This window comes from Pipistrellus hanaki, assembly GCF_964339955.1.
Source record: "Pipistrellus hanaki genome assembly, chromosome: 5".
Taxonomy (NCBI): Eukaryota; Metazoa; Chordata; class Mammalia; order Chiroptera; family Vespertilionidae; genus Pipistrellus; species Pipistrellus hanaki.
In genome coordinates this window covers 61,891,749-61,907,526 of record NC_140507.1, presented here as the reverse complement: position 1 = coordinate 61,907,526, position 15,778 = coordinate 61,891,749, and the positions used below count along the sequence as shown (strand labels likewise).

The 15,778-nt window shown below is 42.3% G+C and overlaps 2 protein-coding genes across 4 annotated transcripts in view; one reads left to right on the top strand and one right to left on the bottom strand.

The window, feature by feature from the left end:
* Positions 1-9,426, top strand: part of CBR4 (carbonyl reductase 4) — a 92,608-nt gene extending 83,182 nt beyond the window's left edge. The window contains exons 5-6 of the mRNA XM_084883752.1: positions 3,920-3,987; positions 5,859-9,426. Of these exons, the coding sequence (XP_084739878.1) occupies positions 3,920-3,987; positions 5,859-5,942 (152 nt within the window). The 3' untranslated portion in view covers positions 5,943-9,426. The remainder of the gene's footprint in view (positions 1-3,919; positions 3,988-5,858) is intronic.
* Positions 1-15,778, bottom strand: part of PALLD (palladin, cytoskeletal associated protein) — a 386,711-nt gene that overhangs the window by 50,358 nt on the left and 320,575 nt on the right. The gene's annotated exons all lie outside the window — the stretch shown is intronic.

The following is a 15,778-nucleotide window of genomic DNA, read 5'->3' as shown; positions in this document are numbered from 1 at the left end:
TGTTTGCCTAAGGTAGTTCTTAGAAAAACCGTGTTTCTCTAAGTCGTGTTTTTCTAAGGAAGATAGCTTGCACAAATAAAACCCCGATCACACAGGTTATTTACAAGTATGAGCACAGACTCAACCACACTAGAGAAATGTTCAAACAGTTCCACTGTGCTGGGCCACGAGGTATTTATGACTTTGGATAACTCCCTTATCCTCTCTGGAGCCCTGTTTCTCCACTTTAAAGTGAAAATTTATCATGTAATACCTGTAAGACCCTAATAAATTTTCAGATTTTATGATCCTTACTCCGTAGCCCAGTAACATTTAAACGTTATGAGGGAACTAGTGTTAAAGGAACTGTAAACAACTCACCAAGTTCAAGGATGTTGCTCTAAATCCGTATACATATATCAGCTTTATACTTATGCTGTTTTCGCATGTTTCAGCTGTTTTTTGAGAGATGAATAGATCTTTTATTTTTTTGGTTAACAATAACAGATTTTTGAAGGCATTAGAGGCCAACTAGAATAATTCCGTAGTAAATCTTATAAAAAGGATACCTTTGGGGCGTACTTTTATCCTATGAATAATCATCTCCTAATTGGTTAACATTAGTTGCATTTTTTAAAAGACACATATACTTGTAGATAAATTCTGTCCAAAAATTGGGAAAAACAGCTTTGGGTTTTGTGTGCCTCGAACAGTTCCCATGGGAATTGGGTTAGATGCGGTTCTGCTATAATGTTCTCCCTCAAAGAAACGGGAACCACTTCAGTGGCCCAGTCGCCACTGTTCTGTTAATAAGCCTTTCCCTTCTTCCGGCCACAAAACTGTTTTGGACCTTTGACTTGATTTTATAAAACTTCTAAAATTATTACTTTTGTTAGTGTTAATCCACACCCGAGAATATTTTTTCCACTGATTTTTAGAGAGAGTGGAAGGGAGGGAGGGAGAGGGCAAAGGAAGAGGAGGAGAATGGGGCGGGGTGGGGAAGACATGGACATCTATGTGAGAAAGACACATTGATTGGTAGCCTCCGTAAGTGCCTGGACTGGGGCCAGGGATCAAACCTGAATCGCAGGTACATTCCCTTGATCTGCATCGAGCCCCAGACCCTTCCGTGTGTAGGCTGACACTGACCACTGAACGACACCAGTCGGGGCCTAACCATTATTTTAAGGTATTCTGTTCAACGTGAAGATAGGGTTATGCTGTGCTTGGACTCACATTCAGCAGTCCCAGGCCTTCCTCTGTCATTCCTCCCTTTGTACCTCCTGACTGTGTGGGCTCCCACCCCTTCCTTCCCTGCCACCACTGCCACCGCCAACCATTCTTGTCCTTCTGCCTTCTTCATGGCACCCCATTTCCCTCACTGGTCCTTTGCCAGCTCTCTGCAGACATCCCATTAAGATGTAAACGTTCTGTACCTTCTCTTGGTACAAGGGGTCAACAGCATTACCAGCATTACTTTGTCTGTAACCCAAACCTCAGCCTTGAATTCCAATTCTTTTTTGTTTATTTGTTTGTTCAGCAACATTTGCTTTACATCTAAATGATTTTTAAATTACACTTATTTGCTGGAACAATAACAACCATAACCTACAAACCACAATTTGTGCCACAAAGTCCAATCTCAGCCGAGATTATTATTTTTGGTTTCACAATAGGTTGAGCTAAAGGAGAATTTCATTGCATTGTTTAAGTTGGGGGTCATTAACAGTCTCCAAAAAATTATAAACAAATAAGGCAGAACAACATAAAGTGCTGTATAAACCAAAAATGGAACAAAATATGAAGAGATTTGGGTTCTAGCAGCTACTACATAAATGGAAACATAACTGTGCTCATCTGCAGTATCAACTCCCCCCTTTATATTCCCACAAAACTCCATTCTTACATCCAATAAATATACCTATTTCTATCTAGTACAAGCATGCCACTCCACCTCAAAACTTAGCATGTCTAAAATAGATTCCCTCTCACCCCAATCTAGTTTTCCCCTAAAAATGTCTAATATTTGAAGATTCTTAATATTTGGCCCAAGGCAGCCCTAACATCTATCTCCAACTCCTACTCTCTCTCCACTCTCCCATTCTCCCAGATTAGTTTCATTGTCTCCTGAACTCACCTTGGGGTTTCTTCCTTCCTAGCCTTTTTCATGTACTGCCCTCTGTTCCCAACAATCTCTCTCCATCCACCGGGGCTGTCTCGATCCTTCTGTGCCTCTTTCAACGTCTATCTCTTCTCAAAGCCCCTCCTAAAAACATCTAACAACTCCTTCTCCCTCCACTGGCCCACTGTCCACAAGGCCGGTATGGCCCTGCAAGGGCCCAGCAGTGACACGATCACACCCACAGCCACGTCCCCCAGAGCCAGGCTTGTGTTCCTGGCGATTCCCACAGTGCTTTGCACACGGATGTCACTCAACACCTGCGAAGAGATTGCCAGGTGTCCTTTCATGGGGATCGTGGGGAGGAGAGACAATCAGAGCTCGTTTATAATAATGGCAGTACTTCTACATCTGGCTTTTTCGTATCCAAAATATGAAACTCCCATCCTCCATATGAGAGAGTTTGTGAACCTGGTAGCACAGTTCCTAATTTGGCATCCGGGAGGCACTCTCTGGTGTCCCCGGCAGCTCACCCTGTACCAGCGCCCATTTTCCATTTTATTTGGTTATCAGTCAAAAATGCCCCAAGTTGGTGTTTACCTTGAGGAAAAGGCCTTGGGATATTTTCAGTACTTGCTGAGAACTTGAGTCATCTCCAGGCAAGTCTCTGCCTTAGTGGGGCCCCTTGCCCCCCATCACTGCAAATGCGCTACAGCCACTCTTTCAAGGCATAGACTGTGTCTTGAAAGAGAGGGGAGGAGAGATAACAAAGAGGGTCCCGGGGCAGAAAGGGGAAGTGGTCTCCTGGTGTGCCCATTGTGTAGCGGGCCATAAAGACCCAACAGAGTGTTACTACCAAGGCAGCAGCCAACTCCTGGGGCTGGGGCTGGAATCCGAAGGCCTGATGTCTGAACTTGTTCCAATTGTTGCGAAAATACTGCTAGGAGTTCTCAACTGCTGATAGGAAGTTAAAGAACGTGTAAGGGAAGGTCGCCCTTTATTGCTGGAAGGAGAATGCGAAAGGGCATTGGCTGGTGAGCATTCATAAAAGCAAGCGATGACTCAGGACTCAGAGGAGAAGTGAAGGAGTTCCTTCCGAAAACCACAGCTGCCTGAAACTCCAGGAGGAGGAGACACCTGCTTTTATTATCTACCATTGTTCCCTGTTCCTTGTGGGCCTGCCTATCGCAAATCTCCAACCCTTGGTCCGAGTTCCTGAGATGATGAGATGAGACCCAGGGCTAGCTCTTCATTGTATGCCTATAGCAAATCCTGCACGGATCCGTGCAGGGCGGGACAGAAGTAGGTTTTCAGTGGTTTGTGTGGAAAAGACATGCAGATTGTGATTATGACAACAGCTCTATTAACTCTGTGTTTGGGCACTCACACTGTAAGCCTGCCGTTGTCTTGCCCTGTACTGAGTCCAGGCCAGGCCAGGCCAGGCCAATCAGGATTTTTCAGACAGAAGACAACAGGGGAGTGTGTCCTCTGTCCTTTGACAGCCGTCTACTAGGGAAAAATCCCCCAGAGTTGCTGGCTGCCATGGAAGGAAGACCCTACAAAAAGGAAACCAATACATACAAACTGAAGCCGTGTGGGGAGATGACAGACAAGAGAGAGACTTTTAAAACTGAGATGCTGTCTGGGCATCTGATCTAACCCTTACACCAGGTTTATCTCAGAGTTCCAGGCACAAAATAGTTGTTCCCTCCTATCCCCCCATGTTTTCTTTTTCTTTCAAGCTAAGTTCGTTTAAATCTCTCTAATACTTCTAAGAAAGTGGCCTTGGAAACCAACTCTGTCAATTTCCTTATTTTATAGACACTGGAAAAGAATGTCACAAAATTAACAGCTTGTTAGTACCAAAGGCTGACAAGAACATCTTGCTGGTAAGAATGATATTAAAAATTAATCTAATAGCATTATCTGAAGTGGATCAATCACTGAATGGATGAATACATAGACTATTCATAAAGTTGTCAAAGAAATCACCAGAAAGACTAAAAAACAAATAGTTAAAAGAGTGTTTATCTCTGGTGAGTGAGACTAGAATGAGGTAGAGGAAGTTTTTTTATTATTTTTTATTTTTTTAAATTGAGTTCAGAGAGGAAGAGAGAGGGGGAGAGAGAAACATCGTTGAGAGAGAATCACCAATTGGTTGCCTCCTGCCTGTCCCCAACCAGGATCCTGCCCAAAACCTGGGCATGCAGACCAGAAATCAAACTGTGACCTCCTGTCTCAACCACTGAGCCACACCAGCTGGGCAGAAGTCTTATTTTTGTATTTTATAGTCATCTAAACTCGTAGTTTTAACTTTTTTTTAACCTTGTGCAAATAAAAATTAATGTGATGGTTACAATATATAAAAATCTTAAAACATCTATATATATAAAAGCCTAAGTGATCAAACGACTGGTCACTATGATGTGCACTGACCACCAGGGGACAGATGCTTAATCCACAGGATTGGGTTCCCTTCTGTCTGGATCGGGCCTGTAGGAATCGGGCCCAAACTGGCTCTCTGACATCCCCCAAGGGGTCCCAGATTGCAAGAGGGTGCAGGCCAGGCCGAGGGACCCCACTGGTGCACAAATCCATGCACTGGGTCTCTAGTGTAAATTATAACTAGATAATTCTTAAAATAAATGCAATTCCAGAAGCTTACATTTTAAAGAAAGTCGCATTGTAAAGAAAGGTATAGTGCTGCCGACTTAGATAGCACCTAATACTCTGGAAGCCTGAGCACAAGCACTCCCTGTGTTTGAAGTCACTAGGGAGGCTCTCCTCCAAAGAATGTAATGCTCACTGTAGAAAAAATCCATACTATTAAAAGCATAATATGCTAATTAGAGTGGACGTCCTTTTGGGGCAAAGCCGAGGCTCTGAGGAAGGGATCCAGGCAGCCACTGCGGCTGAGCGAGGATTGAGGCAGCTGCCTTGGCTGCGAGGGAGAGGGATTGAGGCCATGCTGTGAAGGCCTTCTCTTGCACGGATTTCGTGCATCGGGCCTCTAGTAAAGAAATAAGAGGAGAACTGGTTCTTCAGCAATTGGAACTGAACTCAAAGAATAGCTTTGTTTCTGAAAGTTGGACTATTTTTAAATAGTCCCTTTAAATACATTTTAAAGGCCCACAAGCTTTGAAATCCACTCTGTAGTCTTTCAGTATTGGACATGTGAACATTATTAAGTTATGTTACTCTATCTCCTGAGAGACTTCATCACTTAAATGTACTGGAATAAAAAATAAAAAAAAAAGTATCTTCCACACGATGAACAACACTGACTTATAAAGATGACTTTTTAGACTTCTATTAATATTGACCTATCACTGAACAACTAAACATGCCTGAATACTTAAAAAGCTGCCAATGACATGTTCTACATATTTCACTCTCACGAGAGGAAATGATGACAGGCATGCACACTTGGACCTGGATACTCAGAGGAGTAATTTATTCTTTATTAAAGGCTGACCATTGCTAGTTTAATGTCAGTGGCCAAGATACGCAGCCAAGGGTCCCAGAGTGTGAATGCAGGCCCCACCTCGTCAGATCACAAAGCTCCAATTTTAACCTCCCATCCAAAGAGAGGACAAAGTTCTTGAAAAAAAAAACAAACACAAAAATGCATTTTGGCAAGCTCGAGAGCCGTCACTTAGCAGCATGAATTAAGAGACTTGGGACCACGAAGAAGAGCTGTACATTTTAAATGGCTTTGACCCTTCTTAGCCTTTGACCAACTGACTTTGACATTCCTTAGAGGCCAGCGGATGAGACAGATGCCGCACGACCGTGCTGCCCTCTCCCCTCACGAGGCAGATCGCATCTTCCCAACAGAAAATGAAGTCCGTCCAAATGTGTCGTGGGAAGAACGGTTAATAAATGAGGTTCCCTCTCTGAGAAATGACGAACATAATTCTTAGATAAAGCAACCCAATTGCTTAAATGTAATGACTCTTAAGAAAGAAATGGAGAGAAATGAATGTATCATAGCTGCATGAAGTTTCCAACATGGTTATATATGACTGTGTACTGTGGACTCTGGCACTGCAGCAATTGGAGCCTTCCACAATACGGTATTTATGACCATCTCAATATGATAAAAACCGTGTAGCATCTTGAAATGCCTTTTGGTAGAATGTACGGATGTAAAAGGGCTTATTTTACTGTATTTTATTCATCTTTTCCAAGTGATGTCACTAATGAAGTTTGTTGTACACATTGGGTTTTTATGATGGTACTGTCAGATATGTATGCATCAGGTGGTCTTTCCATATGTATACATGGAAAAAGCCACTTGAGGGTACAGTATGTATGATGATGTGCCCAGGAGGTGTGTGAGAGCCACACATGGACCACACTGCCCAGCAATGAAATAGCAAAGTCTGTCCACGTGTCGCACCCGAGGCCAGGGACTGAGCTTAAACGGATAACATGGTTTTTCTGCTCTTAGTCTCTCCGAGGAAGACATCAAGGTATGGACTTCCAGCTTTCGCTAACAGCTAAACCAAAAAGCCATTTCTAACAAGAGTACAGGTGACCAGTCCAAAGAGCAAAGGAAAGCCACGTTCCAGAGTGGTCAGGCCTCCCCAGGGCTGCCTCCTCCCTCGGCTGAGGATGAGCCTCGCCATAGGAACAATAACGCAGCACCACCGCCCACCGGTGACAGCCCCGGAACACAGCGCATCATCCGTGTGTACGGACATGATGGTATTATTGTCTGAGGGATTAGCACTGAGTAGAAATAATACAAAGTATATTTAGCTACACTTGAATTCCTAATTTGACTTCTTAACATGCTCTATCTTGACTATGTCCACTGTAAAGTAAACACATCTGTAATATCAGAAGCACAGTTCCTACCAGGGCACCAATGTTATTATTTTTGTTGTTGATGTCTTCTGAATATAACAGGATTAGTGTAATAGCTATAAGTACAGAGATATCAACTTTATGAATTTACTAGTGATTTTTTTTTCTTCCCATGGACATTTGTTGATATCTCAAATATATCAAAAGGGTAAATTAAAGATCCATAGAATCTTTAAAAATGTCAGAAGACATTAAAATCATTTGTGGTATATGTTAACAAATTAATAGAGTGAACTTCTGTCTTTTTGTCTTTCAAGAACATCATTCTATTGGCTTTAAAAATGATGACTGCAGCTGAAACCGATTTGGCTCCAAGGGTAGAGTGTCGGCCTGCGGACTGAAGGGTCCCAGGTTCGATTCTGGTCAAGGGCATGTACGTTGGTTGCAGGCACATCCCCAGTGGGAGATGTGCAGGAGGTAGCTGGTCGATGTTTCTCTCTCATTGATGTTTCTACTCTCTATGCCTCTCCCTCTCTGTGAAAAAAATCAATAAAATATATTTTTTTAAAAAATGATGACTGTGTAGCATGCATCAGTAGGAGATTAGGCACTGAAGGAGCAGGCACTCTACCCCTCACTGTGTTTCCACGCGGAGGGACTTTCCGGAGAGGAGCATTCCTGGCCTGTGGCCTCTCTCCCCGCTTGGTCGGAATGGGCTCAGATCAGGCCCCCTTCCTCTGCTTGCTCTGGACCTGCTGCTCACAGGGAGAGGCGTTTCTTCTCCCCATCTCTGGAGGGGGGGGGGTCTGCCCAGTGAGCTGTACCGTGCTGCCTGCAGATGGGTAGGTCAGCCACTGAACTCAAGGGGGAAGTTTTAGCAAACTTATTGGCCCAACAACACATCTCCTTTCTCCTCCAGTTCTCTCTCCAGTTCTGATCTAACACTTGGAGAGAGAGAGGTTTATTACTCTCTCTCTTTAGTTTATTACTCAAATGGTCCTAAACTTCAGAATGGCAAAAAGAAAAGAAAAAATAGCCTTCCTCAAATATACATTATTCATGCATTTTAATGGTCTGCAAGAACCTTAGATATTAATGCATCTTCACGTCAACAGTCATTTGTTCAGCATGTATCTGGAGAGGCTGGCCCCAACTCCCATAAAGGGCAAAGAAGGTGTGTGTAGCCTCAGGTTTAATCAGTGCAACAAAATAAAAGCATTAAATAGACCCACTTCCTCTTGGAAGGCAATCTGGGGACCATCTATTGATAATTCAACTTGTGTCTTTGGTGGCAGGGCTTCATTCCTTACCTAGGGATACGAAAGAGTTCCTTTCCATCATCTCCCCATAAGGACTTCTAGTACAGGCAAATTAATTTATATCCTTTCATTTCCAGCATCCCTACCCTCTCCTGGAGATAGAACATTTACCTTTATACCTCTTTTCCTTCAGCTGATTTAAATGTCTGGTTCAAGTTTACCCTGACAAATGGCATGTAACATTTTTAGTTGCTTACCCGGTAATACTACCATCATTTTGATTATGAAATGGATTGAAGATACAAGGCATCAACACAATCTTTTGGCCAACAGAATATTACTTTTTTGGCTTAGAGAATTAAAGCACAGTGATACATCTTGAAAATCAATATAGCAGTCATAACTAACCTTTTTCTTTTTAAAACTGAACTCATAACCAACAAGTGCAGACTGCATTTCTATACTGTATTTCTCTTTTGAAATTAAATCCTATTTCTAAAAGTGCATGTGATAAATAATTCGAAACAAAAATCCTATTGGATTTTCATATGCCAAAAAGTGAATCTCAACCCACAACTCACATCTTACACAAAAATTCACACTTATGAGCCTTTGACTTAAATATGAACCTGAAACTATAAAACTTCAAGAAGAAAACAGAGGAAAATCTCTATGACTACAAGTTAGGCAAAGATTTCTTAGATGAGACATCAAAAGTGTGATCCATGAAAGAAAAACAATTGATCAACTGAATTTCATTAAAATTAAAAAATGTCTGCCCTTTAAAAGGCAAAACATACATAATACCTTGAAAAGTAGATCTTCATTTCATACTTCCTTCATCCTAATCCAATTTCCCTCCCCAGCATCAAATGAATACAATGACCATTTCTTGTGTTTCCTACCAAGCTAGCCCATACACAATAAGCACAGATACACTACGGAGGTTGGTGAAAGTAGATTGACAGCTATGAGTACATGAAAACAGAATTTATTCTTGTATTATAATATTTAGTAATTCTTGTATTAATTTCCAAATGAACAACTGTAAATCTAACTTTGCCCACACCATATATGATAGTTCTATTGCTCTTTATACCAATATTTAAAAACAAACAAAACAAACCCACAAAACTGTCGTATCCAATACATTTATTAGATTATTTAGTGTAGTTAGTCCTACTCTTTGGACAGCATTCACTGGTCGTGCACATAATTGAGACCAAATTCCATGGAAGTAATTAGCTTTGAAACTTAAGCAAATATGAAACAAAAGATAAAGATTTTTAAATCTGTTTGCCTCAGTTAAAACAACAACAACAAAATATTTCCTAAGTTCAGTCTCACTGTGTTTAGGCCATGCTTCATATTTTAGCGATGTCGGCTAATCCTGAGGGAGAGATGCCATTGGGCTTTGAGTGCACAGAGCCCAGGTTCTACAGTTGCTTGCTTTGTTTGGGTGTTGATTTTTTTAAATAATGAAATTATCTTTAAAGAAATAGTTGTTTTGATAATTAGAGGAAGTATTTGCCTAAGGCTGAACTGAAACCTATTTCCCATCACACAGCCCCATTCACTTCCTAAATGACGCATTTAATACGTAAGTGAGCAAGAAGAATGCTCCTGTCTCACTCTACCTCCTTATCCTGTTTATTTCTTCACAGCATTTATCATTGGAATCACTGTCTTTATGTATCTGTTTTTATACTTTCTTCCTGAATGCCCGGCCCTCTGCACCACTCCACTCCACCCCACCCCACTCCAGCTCTGGGAGGTGAGTGCCTTCAGGGAGGGACTTTTTCTCTGCGGTTGTATATGGCTGTATTTTAGGACCTAGACGGGCTTCTGGTGCACAGCAGGTACTCAACAGACTCCACTGGATGAACTACGTATCTACTGCTGGGATTGGCTCTTATTCTTGCCATATAGTTTGTAAATGAAAAGATGGAGTTGACCACTGTTTCTGCTACACTGGTTTGGAGCATAAAGGTTGGTATAGACCTAATTTTATGTCCCCTAGAAGTGTGCTGACCAAATAGGACAGCCACCAGCCACTATGGCTGCTGAGCACTCTAAACGTGGCCAGTCCAAATTCAGGTGCGCTGAGTATAAAACACGCCCGATGTTGAAGACAGTTCAAAAAGAGAGTATAAAATGATGTCATTGATGTTTACATTTACTTACATGTTGAAACTATTTCTAACACATAGGGTTAAATAAAACATTATTAAAATGCATTTCACTTTTTTCTTTTTCCTTTGGAATGGAAAAGAAAAGTTAAAACTGCATATTGTGGCTGGTATTTTTTATCCACATTATATTGTATTTCTACTAGACAAAGCCCTTAGAGGCCTGGCTGGTTCCAAAAGTTCCCTCCCTTCTTCTCACAAGGCTTTTATCCTGTTAGCCATCCCCCTGGGGCCCTGCTCCACTGGAACAGATAATGCAGTCTTAGGATCTGAGATCTCTGGGGTAGGTGGTGACGGATTTGTCCATGACAGTGGCAAAAAGTTACCCTCCATTTTCTTCCGTATTTGTTGACTTCCCAGCAAGTAATATGAGACATTACTCTCTGATTGTGTGTCTCGAACTGTTCCATTCTCCTGAGACACTCACCCACAGTGGGGCTGTTTGGGACACCCTCAGTGCTACTCCATCGCCTCCCACACGCGCAGACTCCACTTCCTAAGCAAGCCTCACTGGCTCATATGGCACCGCAAGGCCAAGGTTATATGGGAAAACTGACCCCACTAGCTGCAGTGAGCAAGGATGTCAACCAGCCATGGGGAGGAAGCCATGAGGGGAAAGGCAAAAGGTAGCAGGCTCCAAGGTGGGGGCAGTTTGAATGTTCTCTCACATGAAATACAGGATGAGCTTTGGATTATGTATTAGAGCAAAATAAAAATGATGTAACATGTCAAAAAAAAGTTACAAAGTCAAGGTTTTACAATCAAATAAGGGTACAAATTTGATTTCCCCCCCTCTAGTTTATAGAAGTGTTTGAATGAAAGGCTTAATGAAGAAGTACAAAAACAATAGCCTACTTACCTTAAGATGCACAGCTTGTTATTACATTTAGAGTAAATTTAGGGGGTTTGAGAAGAACTGGGAATGAACAGTGCCAGACAGTGGGTACTGTTCAACGTGTATGTCTTATTTACAAAAGACTCCTCTCTCTCACTATTGCCTTTTTGGTCAGTCCACCCTGAGAAGTAAATACAATTTCCTGAACCGTGGTATTATCTTTAAATGCCTACTCTTTTGGCCCAAAAGTCATTATCTTGGAGAAACCTGACAAGTTAAAGAGGGATGGCAACAGACACTTTCTTCCTCCTCAAAGTAAAAGGTGAAATGTTAATGAGAGTATTATTTATGCTTGCTCAAGCTTTATAAAAACAAGATGCCTGGAAAAACATCTTATGGTATACTGAGGGATGTATAACTTTAAAAAAATGCCTCCTGGTCGGACTGACTGAGTTTGGCTAAATATAGCCGGCAGTCCTCATGCTTAGCGCATTTCCCCCTGAAATTTGGCTAATATAAACAAAACAAACCGAGGAAACCTGGCCCCCCTCCATGGACATGACATCATTCTTCCTTATTAGGAAAACTTCTTCCAGTATGACATTTTGCTCTAAATAACCAGAGTTTAGTTCTTAATGAGCTACTATAGACAGGGAGCTGTTCCAATCGGGAGGGTTGCTGTACGTCAGGAGAAATTGGGGGGGGAAAGGCGGGGACTTATAGGCTCATTTTAACAATGGTATATTAATTCCCTAAACAGCACTGTTATGGAAAGCAGTAAGAAGATACATTCAATGTTTCCTGCTGAAGGTACATTTAAGAAAGCACTTTTAATGTTCCTCAAGTGTTTGCTTTCTATATATGTTTTGATAGATGCCTGTGCTTTGGTGAACAGAAACAAGGGAAATTCTTAAGATTCTTGATTTTTGCCTTTGATTGATCTCAAGATGATGTAGAAATTAATAAAGTTAAGAAAGACTCCCCCTTCTTGCACCTGAAACATTCCTCAATGTGATGTTTAATTTGTTTGATAACATTGGGGTATCGATTTTGCTCTGAGATATTACCATAGTAATAGGATAAACTGGCAGCAAAAGCAAAAAAAAAAAACCAACCAAAAAAACAAAAACAAAAAACAAACAAAAAACCTGGAACTACCTAACTAAAAGCTTCTGCACAGTAAAGGAAAACATCAACAAAATGAGAAGTCAATCTACCAATGGGAGAAAATATTTTCAAATCATATATCTGATAAGGGGTTATTATCCAAAATATATTAACTCATACAACTCAATTACTAAGAAACAACAATCTGATTTTTTTAAAAATGGGATGAGGAAGTGAATAGACATTTTTCCAAGGAAGACATACAGAAGGCCAACAGGAACATGAAAATGTGCTCCACATCACTCACCAGGGAAATGTAAGCCAAAACCACAAGGACCTATCACCTCACACCTGCTAGAAAGGCCACCATCAATAAGACAAATGACAAGTGTGAACAGGAAGGGAAGAAAAAGGAATCCTGTGCATTGCTATTGGGGATGTAAATTGGTACAGCCAGTGTGGAAAACAGTATGGAGGTTCCTCAAAAAAATTGAAAACAGAACTACCATATGATTTAGCAGTTCTACCTCTGAGTATTTATCTGAAGAAAATGAAAGGCACTACCTGGAAAAGATATATGTACCCCCATGTTCACTACAGCATTGTTTACAATAACCAAGACTTGGAAACCTGTGGATGAATGTGGTATGTATATGCCACACACACACACACACACACACACACACACACACATACACACACACACACAGTAATATTATTGGTAACAAAAATGAAGGAAATTTTGCCATTTGTACAACATGGATGACCTATGAACCCATTATGTTATATAGTGAAATAAGTCAGAAAGAGAAATCCATATGATTTCACTTATGTATGGAATCTAAAAAACATGCAAACTCATAAAAACAAAGAACTGGTGATTGCCAGACATGGAAGGAGGGAGGGGAAATGGGTGAAGTGGGTCAAAAGGTACAAACTTCCAAGTATAGGATATTAGAGGCCCAGTGCATGAATTTTCCCCCAAAAAAGAAAAGAAAATACACACACCTGAATCTCTTACCCTCAGTAAATGTAAACCAGATTGGCGGACCGTCCTCATGGGGCCCAGCACCCACACAGTGGGGAAACGTCGTTGAAGACCTCAGATTGCCTCCCAGTCTAACAGGCCCTTCCATCTCCGGAGACTGTGCCTCACATCACCCCTCCCTGTACTGGATGAGAGGGCACGCTGGACCGCACAGAGGTGTGCACTCTGGAGGTGGACTGCCTGTGTCTGAGTGACTGGGTGAGTGTTCCTGATCACTTAGCTGTCTGAGCCGGTTTCCTCACCCATAAATGGGGTAATGACAGCAGTTGCCTCGGTGGCTGTGAGTTATGTATCACATAGGCAGTGCAAAGTAAGCAAAGCTTGAGCAAACCTCCAAAGAGAGTTAGCAACTAACAATTCAGGACGCCCCTAGTGTCCGAATGTGGACCTCTTGTCTGCAGGGTGTGTTGAACTTGGCTAGGACTCTTGGACCACAGGCAAACGGACAGCCCCGGGAAAGATGGATTCGTGGGGTTCCCGTTCACATTCTATAATGTCGAGGTCACATCAAGTAGAGATATACTGACTTAACAAAATGAGCAAGGTTTGCAGCTCAGTGGCTACTAGAGAGTACAAGATTGGAAGAAAAAAAAAAAAAAAGGGCCTTAATAAAAAAAAAAAAAAAAAAAATCCCTAACTGTAATTGGAAGTGTTTGTCTTAAAATAGACCTAACAGTTACGTTAGTCACCCATGTGTTGAACTTAGAACATCCCTTTTCAACATTATCCCAAATATACAGTAACGTTTAATTTTAATCATTTAAGCATTGTTTTCATTCCTCCTTGTCGCCCCTTTCCCATGGACATTGGGGACTCTGGGAGCCGCGGAGGAGAGGAAGGTGGATGAAAAGGTGAACATCAGGCCGGTGTGCTCACCACAGACGGACACAGCAGCATCTCCCCAAGGAGCCCGGGCTGCCTCCGGACCCGGGGAGCTGCCCCCGTCCGTCGTCGGTATAGAAACAGAGAAAGCACATCTGTGAAAAATGAGCTTTAGTGGAAAAAATTCAGCTGGCATTCTCTTTTCCTCCCCGTCGTCTTTTTTTAAACACATCTTATGTAAGCCCTTTACTATATATAGTAGAGAACAGGGAGCTCGTCCGACCTGCGAAGCGGCTGTCAGACTTGGCCCTTGCCTACCGCCCAGAGCCCACAGGCGGCTGTACCTGAGGGACCGGGGCGCAGCCAGGCCCCGGGACCCCGGCTCCTTCGGACCCAGACACCGCTGGGCTGCCGTCTCCTCCTTTTGGATCGTCAGCCTCCCCACCTATACACCTGGCGCAGCGCCTATTGCTGACCTAACTCACTGGGGGTGCCTGCGGAACCTCAGAGAACATCTGGGAAGCATTGTTTGGGCTTAGTCTACAATGTCTAACAATACCCCCCCCCCCCACCTCCATGTCCATCCAAGATTTATGCAAGAGCTAGAATGCTAACGTTTCCTAGGCCATCCTCCCACCCCTGGCCGGCACGATAACTGCCCATTATTTGTCCGTTTCCTCCACCAGGCTGCAAACAGGGTCCACATGTGTTTTATTTCCCAGGATGTTATCTCAAGTGGAGCACACAGTCCATGAATGAATAGATGAATCAATGAAGCAGAAGAGGGAGGAGTAGCTAGCATTTACTGAATACTTAATAGCTGCCAGATACTGTCCTGCTATATATATACATACATACATATATACATAAATATTCTATATTTATATCTATCTATCTATCTATTCACACATACACACACACACACACACACACACACAGAGTGGCCAGATTATTATGATCTCTGAATGTATAATAATCTGGCCACTCAATACCTATGTTAGAGGCCCAGTGCATAAATTCATGCGTGGGTGGGGTCCAGCCAACCTGGCCAGGGGGAGGAGACATTGGTGGTTGGCCGGCCTGCCTGCTGGTCGAGGGGACAATTTGCATATTAGCCTTTTATTATATAGGATATATACACTGAGTGGCCAGATTATGCATTCAAAAATCATAATAATCTGGCCACTCAGTGTGTGTGTGTGTGTGTGTGTATGTATATATATATATGCTTTCTCCTTCCCCCATCTCTCATGTATATATAAGTTCTCTTTGGTACCTACTGTGTGATCTCTGGTAATATCTCTGTACCTCAGTTTAGTCATCTGTATAATGGAGCAATAACAGAACCTATGTAATTTACATGAGAACAGTGTTTGGCACAGAGTTGCGCTCTCTTATCTGCTGTTTCAATCCTCTCTTCCTCCTTAGCAAAAGGCACCTTCACTGACACACTTTCCCAAGTCAGAGCCCCAAGTGTCATCCCTGCCTGTCCTGCACCTGCCTCTCTCTCGTCTTGACATCTCCCCCATGTGTTCTACTCATGCAGCCCACAGACTATTTTCAAATTGCACAGCTAATCTGTGACTCTCACTAATAGCTTCCGTTTGC